The sequence below is a fragment of the Vulpes lagopus genome, chromosome 7 (assembly GCF_018345385.1).
Source record: "Vulpes lagopus strain Blue_001 chromosome 7, ASM1834538v1, whole genome shotgun sequence".
NCBI classification, from domain to species: domain Eukaryota; kingdom Metazoa; phylum Chordata; class Mammalia; order Carnivora; family Canidae; genus Vulpes; species Vulpes lagopus.
The window spans coordinates 16,650,261-16,666,297 of NC_054830.1; the positions used below are offsets into that span (position 1 = coordinate 16,650,261).

Consider the following 16,037-nt stretch of genomic DNA (forward strand, 5'->3'; position numbering starts at 1 on the left):
CCCTAAAACACCCAAGAATCCTGTGGCCCCCAGTCTGCCCACCTGCTGAATGGAGTAGAGTTTGATGCCCGTGCTACGGTCCCAGATGCTGATGAGGTCATCCAGACCACTACTGATGACGCAGGAGGTGGTACAGGTGAGGGAGGTGACGTCACCACGGTGAGCAAACATGTGGCTGACCCGGCTGCCGGTCAGCACGTCCCACAGGCAGATGGCCCCATCTTGTCCTCCACTGGCCAGCACCATGGTCTAGGGGAACAGGCCCAGGGGAGCCGGGTCACTGGTGGAATACCTTTGTCCACGGGGGTGTCTCTACCCTGGGGACTGGGGGGCTTCCCGCTCTGCTTCCCACATGGTTCTGGGGGCCAGCTGTCCAGAGTCAGAAACAAAGGCCATGGCTTGGTACCCCTGCAGCCCACCACAGCACCCCCCTCCCCTGACCCCCTCACCTGGTCAATGTACACAGTTGTGATGGCCCCTGAGTGGCCCTGCAGGGTGAAGAGGCAACACGAGTCCTCCAGACGGAACACCTGGGGCAGGGGTGGGCATCAGGTTCTGGTCTCTGGGGGCTTCCCACTTGCATTTTGGCCAGGAAATCCCTTCTGCATCCTCTCCCTGACTGACCCTGAATGCTTGCCCTCCTATGGCAGGCCACCCCAGCACCCACAAGATGGAACCAACTCTCACTCTCAGCGTGTGGTCTTGGCTCCCAGTCACAAGCCGCCCAGCTGCGGCCTTGAGGGCAGTGATGGGTTTCTGGTGTGCACAGGGCACGGTGTGGGTCAGGCGACAGGATACTGTGTCACTGCTGCTGTACACAGGGGACGTAGGGGAACTGCTCCGCCCTGGAGTCCCTGGGGACAACAGACCAAGTGAGATCTCAGAGAAACACACTGCAAGCAGCGACCACCCTCCCCGCACCAGGTGCAGACACCTGCACAGGCCTCTGACCTCGGAACTGCAGGGGACTGAGGACGCTGTGGGTCTCCAAGGAGAAGAAGTCCAGGGAACCGTTGAGCCGGGCAGCCACAATCCTGCAAGAGAAGAGTGGCCGCTGGTGGCTCTCCCTCAGAACACCCAGGCTTGGGGCTGAGCACTGCGGCCACCTGAAGGGTCAGCTCCACTGGGCATATGGGAACAGACAGAGGGACCACGGCCAAGATGCAATCACAGGTGCTGAGAAACCTGCTGAAGCCAGGGAACGTGGGGTGCAACTCTCCTTTGCCTTTATCTGTGAAATGGGGACAACTACCCACCTCATGGGATGAGCCTGAGGGTAAATGAGTTTGTGTGTTAAGAGGCACCTGGAGAATATCATGGAAGCCTAGGGGTCAAGAGCCCTCAGCCTGGAGATTAGGAGGGCCTTCTGAGGAGGGAGATGGGCCCCAGGGCGGCTGTGGTCTCTGCTCTCTGAAAGCAGCTTTGATCCAAGCTCCACCCACTGCACTTCCTTTTTCCACAAAGAAAGGATTTCTTCACTGCCAGGGGGATTCCTAGGCAGAGACAGGGGCATCTGCCCAGCGGCCTCAAAGCTTTGAAACGAGTGGAGTTCCAGATCTTCCTCCGGCACAAGGTGGTGCTTGCCTATGAGCCCTGAACAGGGAGGGCCCACCAGAGCCTGCGAAGGCAGGGGTGCAGGGAGGAGAGGGCGAAGGGAAGGGGGAGCACACACGGGCACCGGGAACTCAGGGCAGGGCTGACACCTGGGGGCTTTCCCTGAACCTGAAAAAACAAGCAGCAGGGAAGAATTTCCAAATGTGGAGGAAGCCTACAAACCTGGCCAGGCTGGGGGAGAGAGTGACCGCCAAGGCCCACGCAAGCAGCCTCTGCATCAGGGCAGAGATGACAGTGGCAGCCACCAGAACCGAGGGCCAAGTGTACCCCGCCCCAAGAAGAAAAAGGCTCCAATTTTAGCTTAGAGGCTGGTACCACTGGGGACCAGCAGGGGTCAGGCAGGTCAAGTGTTGAGCAGGAGGCGTCAGGTCTCAGTGAGACCTGGGTTTATTGGCTAAGAATGAGGAGCAAAGAAAGCTCTGGTGGCTGGGCCCCCGGGGAGCACCCACAGCCAAGAAGCAGGCCAGGGAGGGAGGCGAGAGCAGCGGACAGCACCAAACATGAAGGAAAGTTTTAAAAAGGTTCTACTGAGAAAGCGTCTTTCTGTCACGGAAAATGCAGCTGAGACCTGGTAAGGTCTGCACTGATGCGCTCGTCTGGGAAACCCTGACTGAAACAGAAGGGAAACCAAGGTGCAGTCGTTAAGGGCCCCAGGCCCTCGGCGGTCACCCCCGCGGTTCACAGGTGTGGGGCTGCAGTACTGAGAAGGGCCATCAAGCACGGTGGGAAAGGGGCCAGGACATGGGCTTGGGGAGGGCAGGCAGCCCAGCGCGCTTACCTCTTGTCCAGGAAGACCAGGGCCGTGATGCCCGAGGACACCTCCTCGCTGCTGCAGCGCAGTGTACCCTCGATGGCATCCCAAACCTGCAGGCGCAGAGGCCGTGAGCGCCTGAGGCCAGGGAGGCCCCCAAGCCCACGCAGGGACGCCCTCCGCCCACCCCCGGCCCACCCCCGGCGCCGCCCACCTCTAGGCGGCCGCTGCTCCGCCCCACGACGATGAGGCTGCCCTGCAGCTCCAGGCTCCAGATGGAGCCGTCTGCGCTGGGGGCCCAGGCCAGGCAAGGGGAGCCCTTCTCGGGAGGACCCTCGTCCTCGGGGGTCAGGGGCGGCCCCGGCCCAGGGGAGGGCGGGCGCAGAGCTGGCGTGCAGCTGGGCGCGAGGCCGTCCTCCTGGTACACGCGCTGCACCAGGCGGCTGAAGTCGTAGCCCGGGCCGTCGCGCGCTCGGCTGCAGCCCGCCCGGTGCCGGGGCTCGGGCTGCGTGGGCTCCGAGAGCCTCGGCTGTGCCGAGAAGTTGGTGTCGATCAGGCAGGTGAGGTCTGGCTGGTCCCCGAAGAGGGCAGGAGGCGGAGGGCCCCGGGGCCGGTGCCGCAGCGGAGGGCTGTCCCCAGGCTCCTCCGGGCCCCCCTTCCCGCTGTCGGACAACCGTTCCCAGCTCTCCTGCGCCTCGAACGCGATGCCAACGCCACTATCTCGGCGTTGCCTGCGGGGGTCGGGGGAGGCAATGGAGTGAGCGTGGGGGTGGGGGGTGGGGGGCGGGGGGTAGGGGCGGGCGGGCACCTACCCCGGGCGCGGGATGCGCGTGAGACAGTCCCCGGTCTGCGCGTCCCACACGCAGACGTGGCCCGCCAGGCAGCAGCTCACCAGCAGCATGCCGTCGCTGGCCAGACACTCGATGTCCTGCGGGAGGCGAGCGGCGGTCAGCACGTGGGCCTCGCCCCGCCGCCCAGCCGCCCCGGCCGCCCCCTCACCATGAGGTGTCCGCGCAGCACCAGCGGCACGATCTCCGTCTCGGGCGGCGCGTAGCCGTAGTCGTCGCAGGGCAGCTCCCCGCGCCGCCGCCGGCCGGGCCCGCTGCCGGGCTGCCCGTAGTTGCGCGGACACAGCACGCGGTAGAGGCAGAGCAGCAGCAGCACGAGCGCCATGCCGGCCGCCAGGCCCAGCGCAGCCACCCTGCACGGGCGGGAGGGGTGAGGAGCGCCCCGGGCCCCCTTCGCCCCCGCCCACGCCCTCCTCACGGGCCTTACTTGTACAGGGTGACGTCGCCGTGGGCCGGCGCCACCCCCGGTGCCCTGGGGCCGGCCTCCCAGAGCCCACCGGGCCCGGGCCGCCGCTGGGGCCAGGCGCTGCGGCCGTCCTGGGGGTGCCGCCCCTCCAGGGCCTCCCTGGGGTTCAGGCGCAGCGTGACCGGGATGACAGGCAGCAGGCTGATGTACCTGGGGGCGGCCGCGGATCAGCGAGAGCCTGCGAAGGGCCCCTCCCCACTGCCCAGGCGCCGGCTCACCGGCCAACTCCAAGCCCCGCTCCCTCTGGGGACAGGCTTCCCAGCAGTCGGGGGTGGGGGTGCCTTGCTCTGTTACAGCCATCACTGCGCGCGGGCTCCCTCCTTCGCCCATCCTGGCATGGGCGGGTGACGGCTGGGGGGCTGAGGGACTGGCAGCAGCACCCTGTTACTGTCCTGGGCTGTGTGCTGCCTGGAGCGCTGGGTCCTACCTCACAGCCCTATGGGTGGTTCTTTGAAAGGAAAGCCAGATTTCAAAGCAATGGGTCTCCCACCTGAGGGGGAAGGGATGCTCTGGGGACCATGAGCCGACACCAAATGGGAAGGTGGCAGCTGGCACCGCCCAGCTCACCTCTTGGCCAGGGTGATGTTGTAGTAGCTGAAGAGCGTGGGCCAGTGGCGGAAGGACAGCTTCCTCCAGAGTTCCTCATCCTCAGGCCCCCACGTTACCTCGGGGACCAGGCTGTCATGGGCGCCCTCTGCTGGGCCCCCAGGCTCAGGCGGCTCTCCAGGCAGCGTCTGGTTCTCAGGTAACTTAGGGCCATCAGGTGGGAAGATGGAGAAGGCAGGGTCCGGGTGGCTGGCGGGCAGCACGCCACCAGGCACGGGCATGGGAGTCAGGGCACCCTCACCCAGTGGGCTCTGTTCTGTCACCTGGGCGGCAAGGTAGGTGCGCAGCCCTGCTGGGTCTGTGTACACCAGGATGCCGATCCAGACAACGGTGCCAGCCTGCAGTGGGGTAGTAGGGTGCTCTCAGCAGGGCCTTTGGGTGGCCCTGACCCCCAGCAGCCTTGGCCCTTGTGCCAGAAGGAAGCAGCACAGGGACCTCATGCCTGGTGGGGGGAGAACACAGGCCCCAATCTATCCTCCCTTCTGCCTCATGAAGTCCCACCACTACCATCTGGGCCAACTGCCATTGGAGGGACCTAGTTCCCTTTTCATGGTCATGGTTTCGGTTTCCTGGCCTAGAGATACAAAGAGTACCCTTAGAACTTCCCCAAACCCATCTCAGCTGGGGCCGGAAGGCAGGCACCATTCCCATGGTCAGCAGAGCAAGAGGGACCTGCTCAGAGATGCCGTGGGTCCCCCCCAGTCCTCAGAGGGCCTCAGCCTTGCTTCCTGCAGCCCCCTGGGGGCGCCACCTGGGCGGCAAGGTAGGTGCGCAGCCCTGCTGGGTCTGTGTACACCAGGTGCGGGATGCGCCTGCCAGCAGCCTGCCCTGCTCCTCTCTTGCCCAGCCCAGCAAGTGAATTATTCTGGCCAGCATCTTCTGATGCCTGTGCACTATATAGCAGGGGAGCCCTGGCTTGGGGAACCACGGTAGCTCCATTCCAGAGCATTCCATCTACCAGGTTCCGTCCTGGGTCCCTCTAGGGAGATGATGACTCTTCTACCCAATGCCCCAAGGGCTGCTTCTTCAAGGGATAGATTTATTGCCTTAGAAGCCCCGGTGGCTCAGAGGTTTGGCGCTGCCTTCAGCCCAGGGCGCGATCCTGGAGACCTGGGATCAAATCCCACATCAGGCTCCCTGCATGGGGCCTGCTTCTCCCTCTGCCTGTGTCTCTGCCTCTCTCTCTCTCTGTCTCTCATGAATAAATAGTTTTTAAAAAATCTGTTTAAAAAAAAAAAAAAAAAGAAGCCTCTAGGATCTGGGCAAGACGGTATGGCAGGCAGCTTCCCAAAGCCAGGATTCATGGAGCCACGAGGGCCTGAGGAGCACCCCCCACCTCCAAGGCAAAGTGCAAAAGTCCAGAGGGAACGGAGCGCTGGCCCTCAGAGGGCAGGGAGGGGTGGCCAATACCATGATAAGGCGCTGTGCCAGGCGGGTGCGGGCCAGGAAGTAGATGACGCGCAGCCTCTTGGGAAGCCGCAGGTTTCGGAAGGAGGACGGTTGCAGGGTGATGGTGTGGGGTGTGGATGGCCGTACAGCCAGCTGCCGTTCGAAGCGTGCTGGTCGCCCTACTGGTTTTGCTGGAGGCAGGCAGGCCTCAGAGGGCAGCCGCTTGTTCAGGTCCGCTAGCTGTTGGGGGCGCAATGGTCAGGGCTTGGGGCTGCCCAACAGGGTGGATGCCCCGGACAGGATGCCCTGAACGTGGCCAGGGCCAGAAAGGCAGGTAGGGCAGGGCCCAGCTCACTCCTACCTCCATCCGGCGAATGTCAATGGACAGGACAGTGGTGAAAAATAGCATCTGAAGGAAGAAGTCTGACACGAGGCCCACGACGGCAAAGAGACAAAACTCCTGGAATTAGAACAGATGAGGAGACACGATGACATCACAGCCCAGCACCTGAGAAGCATCTCCCTGCCTGCAGGCCCCTCAGAATCTGTGGGGCAGCAGCAGGGGGAGGGCAGCAGAGAGAAAAAGAGACGCTGGTTACATTCGGAGTCTCGGAGTGGCGGCGGAGGGGCAGTGCCAGCTGCCCCCCTCCCCACCAGGGGGCAGCAGAGAGAAGGCTGAAGGGGGGTGCTCTCCCGGAACTTTCCAGTCCCCCTTGAGAGGAGGGCCTGATCCAGCCTGGAAAGCACTGAGCCCCACCAGCCCGCTCCCCAAAAAGCCCTCCCCCACTGCCCCTCTGGCCCTGCTTAAGTCCCATGACCAATGCCTACCTAGAGCCCAGGCCTGACCCAATGTCAGGACACTCAGAAAGCTTGTTGGCCGGTGACTGCCAAGGACCAAAGGAAAGAGGGCAGGAGGAAATTAATTTACGCCCTGAAACTTAAAACAGGTAGTCTCTGCTCCCCAAGCTCTGCCAAGAGATGAAATCTGCTCAGATTTCAGTTTCCTCCCCTGCCCTTCACCACAGCTTCCACTCAATCTGCGGTAAGATGAAGGACCCAGCAGGTGGTGGCACAGTGGCCATGTCAGTTTCATGTCCCAAGATGGCACTGTGTCCCGCGGACACCCTCTGGGGAGAAGCCTACAGCCCTGTGTTGTCTGCTCTCCCCCACAACTCAGTAGGCCCACCAGCCATGGGGGCAAGTAGCGGGGAACAAGATCCAGCACTCCCTTCCTGCAACCCCTCAAGCAGTGGTCAGCAAGTCTGGGTTCTGACTCAGTGTAGGGTCCCCTCCACCTGCTCACAGCCCCACAGCCAAGTGGGGGCACTGGGCCAAGAGCAGGAGCTACTCTGAGCAATGGGTGGTGGCCCTCCTGGTCTGGAGGCTGCAGATGTGGGTGAGGGCTAAACCTAGGAAGGAGGAGGGGCCCCACAGTGCTTCTGCCTGAGAAATGAGCAACAGGTCTGCCTGGAGCCGCGGGAGCACTTCTGAAGCAGACCTGCTGGGAGCACTCTGTGCGTGGAACACCATCCCTGGCAGCGAAGAGGTCCCATCTCCTAGGCGAGGGTTGCCTGCACTGAGAAGGGTACACCCTGCACGCTGCTGCACAGCTGGGGAGCTGAGCAGCTGGCTCCACACTCACCCAAGGAGAGAGCCTTAGGGCCTTACCTGGATGGCGGGCACCAGGGTGAAGTAGCCAATGAGGATGATGCCCAGCTCCGTGGCCATGTTCTTCATGATGGACCAGCTCTCACTGCTTAGGCCTGCGGAGGACGACAGGGCCATGGGGCCAGCACATGTCTGCACCCAGCCTCCTGTTCCCCAGAGGGCAGAGGCTTTGGAGGCTGAGTGCCCAGCTTTTTGAGGCAGCCGGCCCACCACAGCGCCCAGGCTCCGGGTGCTGCCATCACTGCACAGGTGCTGCGGGGAGGGGCAGGAGGGTACAGAGGAGAGCTACAGCCACCATCAGAGCCAGGGAGAAGCAGGGTGCTGAGACGAGCAAATCCAAGAGGAAAGCCGAGCGCCACCCACTCTGCCACGTCCAGCCTCCAAGTACTGCTCTGCCTGGTGCGCACGGGCCCCACATGGGGCGGAAGACCCAAGCAAGGGAAGCGCTGGCTATGGTTTTCCTCCAGCCCTCCCCTATAGGAAGCCTCTGCTGGGTGAGGGGCCATGTCTCCTCCTGCCACCAGAGCCCCCCATCCAGTGCAGGGCCTGGCCTCTCACAGAATTTCACAAAGGTCTGTCCAACAAATGAACAGCCTGCTCTCAGCCCTGTTCCCACAGACTAGGGGTTAGGAGGAGGAAGCACAAAAGTTCAGACTTCCGGGTATAGGCTCTCTGCCCACTTTCCTCAGAATCCTGATCCCCAACTCCTGGGGGAGTTCACAAGGACTGAGTCCACAAGGACCTTTTGCAGCAGCTGTGGAGGCAGTCTCTGAAGTGACCAGCCTCAGGAGTCTGGGCCTAGTGTGGTGGAGTGAGGCAGGAAGCAGCAGCACCAGGTGCCAGTCTGGACAAAAGGCCACCAAACACAAGCCCTGCAGAGTCCAGTCTGTGTTCTTAGGGACACATGAACCAGGACAAAGTAAAGTCCAGCAATTCCATGGTTCCTCAGGGCATGTGCTAACAAGCTGCCAGGGCCTGGTGGTCCACACCATGTTACACTAGAGGTCAGAGCAAGGGCAATTTCTGGACCTGTCTCCTCCACAGCAGAAAGCACAGCATAGGCCCTCCCCTGTGTACCCCCCCAACTGCCAGCATTACCTTGAGCGATGCGCAGCTTCACCTCGAGGTCCACTGGGGTTGAGACCACTGACTTGGTGAGCACCAACACGTTCTCTAACCCAATAACCACCACAAGGTAGGGGAAAATCTCGCTGGGGACAAAGAGGGAGAGGGTGAGGACAGTACTGAGGAAGGCTTCTCAACAAGTCTGGGTCCCGGGAAGGCTGTGGGGTTTGCAGCCTGTAGTGGGAGGATGCTGAGCACAGGGCCCAGAAGCCCAGGGCCCAAGCCCTAACCTCCCCCACCTAGCCACACACACGCCTGTCTACCTCGCTTTCAGTTTTCAGGCGGCCCTGGAAGCCTGGCCAAGTGGCCAGCAAGCATCCCTGCCTCTATCTCTGCAGTATGGTGGCTCCCAGTGCACCCCTCTCTCCCTGTCCCTCCCATACCAGACTCTGCTGGCCAGAGCAAATGGCCAGGAGCCCTCAGCATTGTTGCCGGCCAAGCCGTCAGGATGAAGTAATGGCAGATGAGAGGGGTCTCAAGCCCTGCTCACCTCTACAGAGGGTGTTTGGAGAATGGGTCCTAAAGAAAACTACTAGCTTTCCAGGAGCTGAGGCTCACACTACTGGTGAGGGACTATGAGAAACTGGGCACACCAGCTGAGGTAAACCTGGTGGGACCCCTGCTGTGGGGTGGTGGGAAGGAGGGCTCTGAGGATGGCATGGCAGACAGCCATGAGGGAGGGGGTGTTAGCACCATCAGGTTCAGGAAGGAAGCAAGTGTTCCAAGAGCAAAAGAAGTAACAGAAAACACAACATCACTGCTCCTGCAACCAGTCTGACAAACTCCGGTAGGGGACAGGCCAGGTGGCCAGCAACCATGAGCAGACAGGGGGGCAGGGCCTAGCCAGAGCCATGCAGGCCCAAGACAAACATGGAAACGGGCTTCCAGCCCAAGAGTTGGAGAGAAATGGCAAGAGAAAGCACACATCAGTGGAAAGGTGGCAAATTAGTGTGTGTCTTTTAAAAACTTACTCTGAAATGACCTATTTTATTAGTCTTTTAAATGTTTTAGTGGTAAAAAAAAAAAAAAGGGAAGAAATGTACCTTTCTTAACTTCCTACCCATCTGTGCCTCAAACCATCATGAAGCAGTATGCGTGCTTGTGTATATAAATATATATAAATGAACACACACCCACATCCACTTATACACACAAGCAGGACAAGACCACACACGTGCAGAAATACACTTATATCTACGTATATGAATGCATGTCCCCCCCCACACACACACCTATACATGTATTATATGTATATACAGATACGCTATACATACATCAATATGAATACAGGCCAGGTAAGTCAAAGGTAAAAATGTTCCTCTTAAATGTCAAAATAACAATGCGAAGATATGAGAGCAATCATCCGGTCCCAGGCATGCCCAGAGGCTCTCCGGCCCAAGGGCACCCCTGAAGCTCAGTGGAGCCTGGTGAGGACCTACCCGCCATTGAGGGTAGGGGTCAGGCCGAAGAGTGTGCAGAGCCCCACAGACATGAGCAGCGAGCTGAGCACTGTAACCACGGCAGCCAGAGCCAGCCCCCATTTGGACTTGACCATGTCGATCTTGCCTGGAGGGCAGAGAGGGCACATCAGGGCAGCATCTTCCCCAGATCCTGACACACCCCGGGCCCTTCTGTGCTTATCTCCTAGGAGTAGAGAGTACCCTGACATCTGAGGAAGGGGAGGCCCCTGGTTTCACCAAAGAAAAGGACACCCACGTATACTTCCCAGTCTCAGAAAAGCAGTGTGTCTTTTGGGAACCCTAACCGAGAAAGGGTCTTTTCTGGAGAAGCCAGAGAAGGCCTGGACCCACCCAAGCCCAAGACTATTGGGGGATGAAGCCCTGGCTTTTGTGACCACTGGGCATGTTTGTCATCTCTGCCTACGCCACCTCCAGAGGCAGGGAAGCAGGTGGTGTGGAACGCCCATTTAGCTTGGAGGAAGCCCTGAGCCTCTGCACTGGACCTACGTGTGGAGAAATAGATGTAGGCAAACAAGATGATGTAGGTGGTCACGAGGGGGATGAGTTCGGCGATGCCAATCTCCTCCTTGAAGTGCACGTGGACCAGGCTCTCCGCCCGAAGGCTGCAGTTGGGGCTGGGGTGCAGGAGCATCAGGCGGGCCCGCAGGCTGCCCAGGAACCTGCTCATAGAAGGGGGTGATCGATGGACTGGCTCTCTTGGGCCCGGGGTAAAGACAATCCCTTGAAGGAAGGCCCATCAGGGCCAGGGCTTCCCCCCTCCCTGTGTTGGAAGGAACTTTTCTGTGGTGTCTGAGTTTCCCAGTCTTCAAGGGGCCTTGGAAGAATTATAAAGTTGTCTTAGGAGCACCCCAGGCTCCTTCCTCAACACCCTTTTCCTGACCTGTCATACCACTCTGAGTGCCAAAGGCCCAGGAGAGTCAGTTGGAGGCATCCCCAGTGCTCTCTGCCTAGGGAGGGAGCTGCCTGCAGCACTTGCTGGGAAGGCCTGAGGCCACATGCCTATGGCACCAGCCAGGCTCTACCAGAGGCTCAAGAAAGACCAGTGGAGGCATCAGGACCCTGAATTTGCCTTCATCCCTTATTCTTGACCACGTGTCAGGTCACCCCCACTCAAATGTGAATCTAAGGGAGATAAACATTTTAACAGGAGGCCTAAAAACTCCAATTCCTGGGGGACATTATGGATACCCTAAAACAGAACAGGGACTACTCCGAGCCTCGTGCCATTCCACAGCCTAGCCAGGAGCCGAGTGCCGATGGCCTTACTTGGCATGGTAGCGCTGGAAGACCAGGGTAATGGTATACGAGACCATCCTCTTTCTGGTGTAGAGGCTCACCCCGCTGTACTTCCCAGGAACACCAAACAGCAAGTCTGCAGACAGAAACCAGCAGGCACTGACAGAGGAAGACAGCCGCTGTAGAGCCAAGGACCCCTTCCCACCCCGAGCCAAAAAAACAAGGGGTAACCCTTGATCTGCCAGAGCGGCCATCAAAGAGGGCATGGTGACCAACAGACACCCTTTGCAGGTCCCTGGGGAACCTGCCCTGGGGGTACCTTTGAGCGTGGCTGAGGTCTGTAGGGTTTTGGGCTCATGCTGGTGGATAGTCCCGATGATGTCAGGATCAGCATGAAAGCGTTCCCGGTCATTCTGCCAGAAGTTCCCAGGGGATAATAACAGGCATCCATGCTCAGGAAGTAGATTCCGGAGCTTCCTGAGGCCTGGCAGCAGGTCGGTCACCTGCAGGCACACCTCCTCCAGACCCCTGGTCCCGGAACTGTGTAGGAGATAGCACAAGGCACCTGCTGTGTCTGTGAGCACAAGGCAGGCCCACTGCATTTATGGGGGACCCTCTGTCATCAGGCTCCCAGATGCCTGCTATCTCAAAGAGCCTAAGGATGAGGACAGCAGGGAAAAGTTCTTCCAGGTGGTTGACAGCATGTGGCTGATGCACCTTCAAAGTACATGTGGGGTCCCAAGGCTGTGAGAAGTGAATTCTGGGACCATACGCAACCTCTCACCCACTAAGATATCTCGGCCAATTCAGTGGGCAGAGAGGCTAGGGTGAAAATTAGGGGCTTCATTTCATTCACCAAAATGCACTGTCAAAACCCTCAGCTAACTAAAACCCAGCGGGTGAAGCAGCCTGTGAAGCCAGCACACTCCAGAGACCCACTGGGAGCCGGGGGGCACCATCTTGGCTGGGACGCCCAAAGTGATCCCCAGGTGGAGTGTGCTCCTCCTCGGCTTGGCCACCATCATATCCACACCTAAAAACCACTGGGAAGTAAGCCATCTGAGGCGTGAGGCAAGCAGCTCCCCATCAGCTCAGCCCTAAGGACACCTACTCTGAGACCTGAGGACAAAACTGCCTGTGCCATCCACAGAGGTCCAGGGGGAGTGCAGCCATGCGGGCCCCACAGGATGCTGAGCCAGGAAGCTGGCTCACCCGTCACTCTTCTCACTCGTTCAAGTTCTGCAGAGCTGGCTGGCTCAGGAGAGTTATGCCAAGGACTGTCCCTCCCTTCAGTCTGGGATGGATTCAGGGCGGCTGGGGTCCCTGGGAGGGGTACCTGTCTCTCAGCACATGGTTCCGGATCTCTTCCACCAGCTGGAATGCCCGGGACAGAGGTGAGCGAAACACATCCACTGCCAAGAGGTTCTTGTGCCAGGGAGACACCGAGGACTTCACAAATATCTGCTGGATATAAGCCACAGGGGCACCCACATACTGCAGAAAAAATAGGGGAGGGGTGGAAAGGTTAGCTCACACAGGAGGGAGAAAGGCGGGCCCACATTTAGTAAGGGTTTACTGAGCAACTCTACGGGCAAAGCACGTGGGGCCCAAAGGACAGGCTTTCAGAAATGAAGATATCCACAAGGGGCTTTTTATCAGCTATCAACCACTTTCCTACACACTTCCCATTAGACCAGGGGTTGGCAGACTATGGCCACGGGCTAAATCAACCTGGATACCTGCTTTTCTAAATACGGTCACCCCATTCTGTACTGTCCGTGGCAGCTCTCAAAACCAACAATAGCAGAGGTGAGTGTTTGCAACAGAAACTGTGTGAGCTGCAAAGCCTAAAGCATTTACCATCTAGGTCTCTACGGAACATACCTGCTGACCTCGTGGTGGACCATAAGCTCCCAACAGGGTGCAGCCTGTTTTATCAATCCTTCCACTTGTAGGTCAGTGGTTTTTAAAGATTAAAAGACCCAATTTTAAATCCCAGCTCTCCAACTGTATGGCCTTTGAAACACTTTGGATTTCAGTTTCCTGACTGTGAAGAGGGGGTAACCGACATCCTGAATCCTGGTTCATCCTGAACCATTGAAGATGCACACACACTCACACACACCTCACACCACCATGGACACTATTACACACATATGCATACAAACAACACATGCAGAGATTAAGTATTAATGGAAGTTTTAGCAATAAACAGTTGTGGCACATCTCTTCATCAACTCCCCCATGACAGTCCTATGGGAAGCAAGGTGACGATGCAAGATTTCATGACTCATGCAGGGTGGTGCAAGGACCCAAGCCCATGTCTCCTCACTGAACATCACGACTTTCTCTCTAGAACATGCCATCTGCTCCTGAAGAGCTAACAACAGGCACCTGACCAAAGCATTCAGACATGTAACAGGCAAGGAGTAACTCCCAGGAATGGAGAGTTCGGGGGGCACCCCCAAAATGAGGTACTGGATTAGCCGTGGCAGGATTATGGCCAAGGGAGAAACTGAGTGGAGCCACATGGAATGGCAGGAGAGGGACAGGGAGGGTCTCTGAGAGCACAGCCAGTCTAGACAACACAAAGGAGTCTTGCCAATAAATAACAGAAATCACAGCTAGAACGATGAGGGGTGGCAAGGAGGACGCATGACTGAGCTGTCTGGATTCTAACGAGCTGAAGTGAAAAGCCTCCAGGTGTCTCTGAGAGGAAGGGTGACCCCCGATTAAAGCAGTGCTCTGGAAGCCTACTCTGGAGTTACAGCGTCATCTAGCTGGAGGCCAGGAAAGACTGCCCACAGCCATGACACACGGTGGGACCAGCTGAAAGGGCTGTCCTCATGTCCGTGCCACAATCAGGGACTCTCAAGGGGAGAGGAGGAGGTGAAGGAAGGCCACTTAGCCACTCAATGATGCCTGACTAGAAATTACTGTACAAGCAAGGGTCAGGAAGCTGAACACAAATACCAAGTTACGGCTTCCTGGGCATAAAGGAACAACCCAAGGCAGCCACCTGCACCTTTGTGAAGTTTACATTTATGAAGCCATGTCTTACAAAGGCTCTGGGAAAACAAGGCCTCACCTGCTTTGTCATTTGCTCTGGCCTGCTAGAAGCTGTCCAGAGGAATCTGGATGGAGCTGGCTGCCGCAGGCTCTGACCTAAACAGCAGCTCAAGGGCTCAACTCATCACACAGGCCTGATTAGGGGAGGAGCTGTCTGGAGATGAACAGCTCTACAAGGAGAGCCATCCCCATGGAATCATCCTCAAACCCTGTGAAGGACACAGTGTGTCACCCAGGGACAGCATGACTGTGGAGCCTCCATCCTGGGTGGATCTGTCTGTTGGCCACAAGGTGGTGTCACACGTATCACCTCCTCTGCCAGCGCCCTTACTGGGCCCTCCACCTCCGACCTCAGGCCCACCGGAGCCTCCGCAACTGAACCCTTAGTTTCCAGGCGTCAAACTCCTCCTCGCTCCTCGGCCCTCCAGCCCCCTTCCCAGCCAGGCACCTTCTCCCCAGCCAGGAGCACCATTTCAACAAAGTACTAATGAACATGACAACCGGAACTTTCTCCCTGGGCTCTGGGGATGGCTCTAAGAGTTCTGCCTATAAGCGAACATATGTACATATGGTTTTGCTTTTGTTTTTAATGTTTCTGCATAAAAGTATACATATTGTCACTGCTATCGTCATTTTCGGGGGAGAGGATCCTTGGCTTTCATCAGATTTTCACAGGAACATGTAACCCCTCTATCCCAGACATCTCTCCATTGTCCTTCCACCAATGCTGGGCAAATCCACTACTCATTTGTTTGCACTCCTCAGCTGGCAGGCCCCGCCAGGCAAGAACCAGGGAATAGTGAATCCTACTGTAGAGCCCTGTTCCCTGGCATTGACCAGGCCTCCCTCTGCTGGCAGGCTCTTGACTCACCCTCCCTGATTTCCAAATGAACTTTCTAAGCAGTTATTCCACATCTTTCCAAACCTTCAAAGGGCTTGGTCTGCTCATGTTTTAACATGATTGTAGCAAACTCGTCGCCCAACATATGTGCCCTCAACCCCCCTCTTCTGGGCATCGAAATTCCCTTACAGTGGTTTATTCAACAGGCATGGACCTGACTCTTGTCATCCACTACCTAGTCTGGGTTCCCCAGGAGTGGACCCTAAGATGGGTGCTTTACTTGGGAGGTACAGAAAGCACAGGGAGGGGAGTAGGGGCAGGAACAAGGGAGGGAAAGCGGCCAACAAAGGGTATTACCGGCCAAGTGACCTCTGTGGGTAATGGGGTTTAGCTGAGTCATCTCACCTAAGGGATTAGGGAGCTCAGGTACTACACGTCAAGCCCTGCAGCTATTGCTTGAGGGCTGCTCATAGGGGCATGAACTCCCCAGCACTTCCAGCTGGCTGCACCAGAGGTCCTTTGACTTACGAGATGCAGGTACTGGTGGCTGGAAAGCAGGTAGGCAGGCACTGAAATGGCAGTGAGGATTGGCAAGGGCCCCCCACTCCCCATCTGGGTGCTATTGTCATCACTACTAGATATTCAAGTGAGAAACAGACATGGAAACAGACACAACACATGGTATCTGAAGTGAGTGACAGAGGAGGCGTAAGGGCCAGTGGATCCAGATGCCAGTGGGCACAGGGTGCAGACTCCCCACGAGATGGAGGCTGTGGCAGGCAGTCTTCTAACAGGGCCCCGGTCACCCCAACCTCCCTGTGCTCATGCCCACGTGCAATACCCCGAGTGGGCTGCGCCTAGTGATTTGCTTCTAACAAACACATTAGAGCAAAAATAGTGAGATGTCATTTCTGAGATTAGGTTACAAAAGACTATAGCCCTT

The 16,037-nt window shown here is 58.1% G+C and overlaps 1 protein-coding gene across 2 annotated transcripts in view; it reads right to left on the reverse strand.

Moving 5' to 3' along the window:
* The window catches only part of LOC121494817 (SREBF chaperone), a 73,669-nt gene that overhangs the window by 390 nt on the left and 57,242 nt on the right, over positions 1 to 16,037 (reverse strand). For both annotated transcript variants that reach the window (XM_041761772.1, XM_041761771.1), the window contains exons 4-22: positions 12,521 to 12,678; positions 11,504 to 11,724; positions 11,215 to 11,320; positions 10,435 to 10,607; positions 9,907 to 10,033; positions 8,441 to 8,553; positions 7,343 to 7,437; positions 6,036 to 6,134; positions 5,696 to 5,914; positions 4,247 to 4,623; positions 3,641 to 3,829; positions 3,365 to 3,566; positions 3,178 to 3,293; positions 2,580 to 3,096; positions 2,393 to 2,478; positions 952 to 1,034; positions 688 to 854; positions 450 to 530; positions 43 to 249 (exon numbers count right to left, since the gene is read on the reverse strand). In XM_041761772.1, the coding sequence (XP_041617706.1) occupies positions 43 to 249; positions 450 to 530; positions 688 to 854; positions 952 to 1,034; positions 2,393 to 2,478; positions 2,580 to 3,096; positions 3,178 to 3,293; positions 3,365 to 3,566; positions 3,641 to 3,829; positions 4,247 to 4,623; positions 5,696 to 5,914; positions 6,036 to 6,134; positions 7,343 to 7,437; positions 8,441 to 8,553; positions 9,907 to 10,033; positions 10,435 to 10,607; positions 11,215 to 11,320; positions 11,504 to 11,724; positions 12,521 to 12,678 (3,336 nt within the window). The remainder of the gene's footprint in view (positions 1 to 42; positions 250 to 449; positions 531 to 687; positions 855 to 951; positions 1,035 to 2,392; positions 2,479 to 2,579; positions 3,097 to 3,177; positions 3,294 to 3,364; positions 3,567 to 3,640; positions 3,830 to 4,246; positions 4,624 to 5,695; positions 5,915 to 6,035; positions 6,135 to 7,342; positions 7,438 to 8,440; positions 8,554 to 9,906; positions 10,034 to 10,434; positions 10,608 to 11,214; positions 11,321 to 11,503; positions 11,725 to 12,520; positions 12,679 to 16,037) is intronic.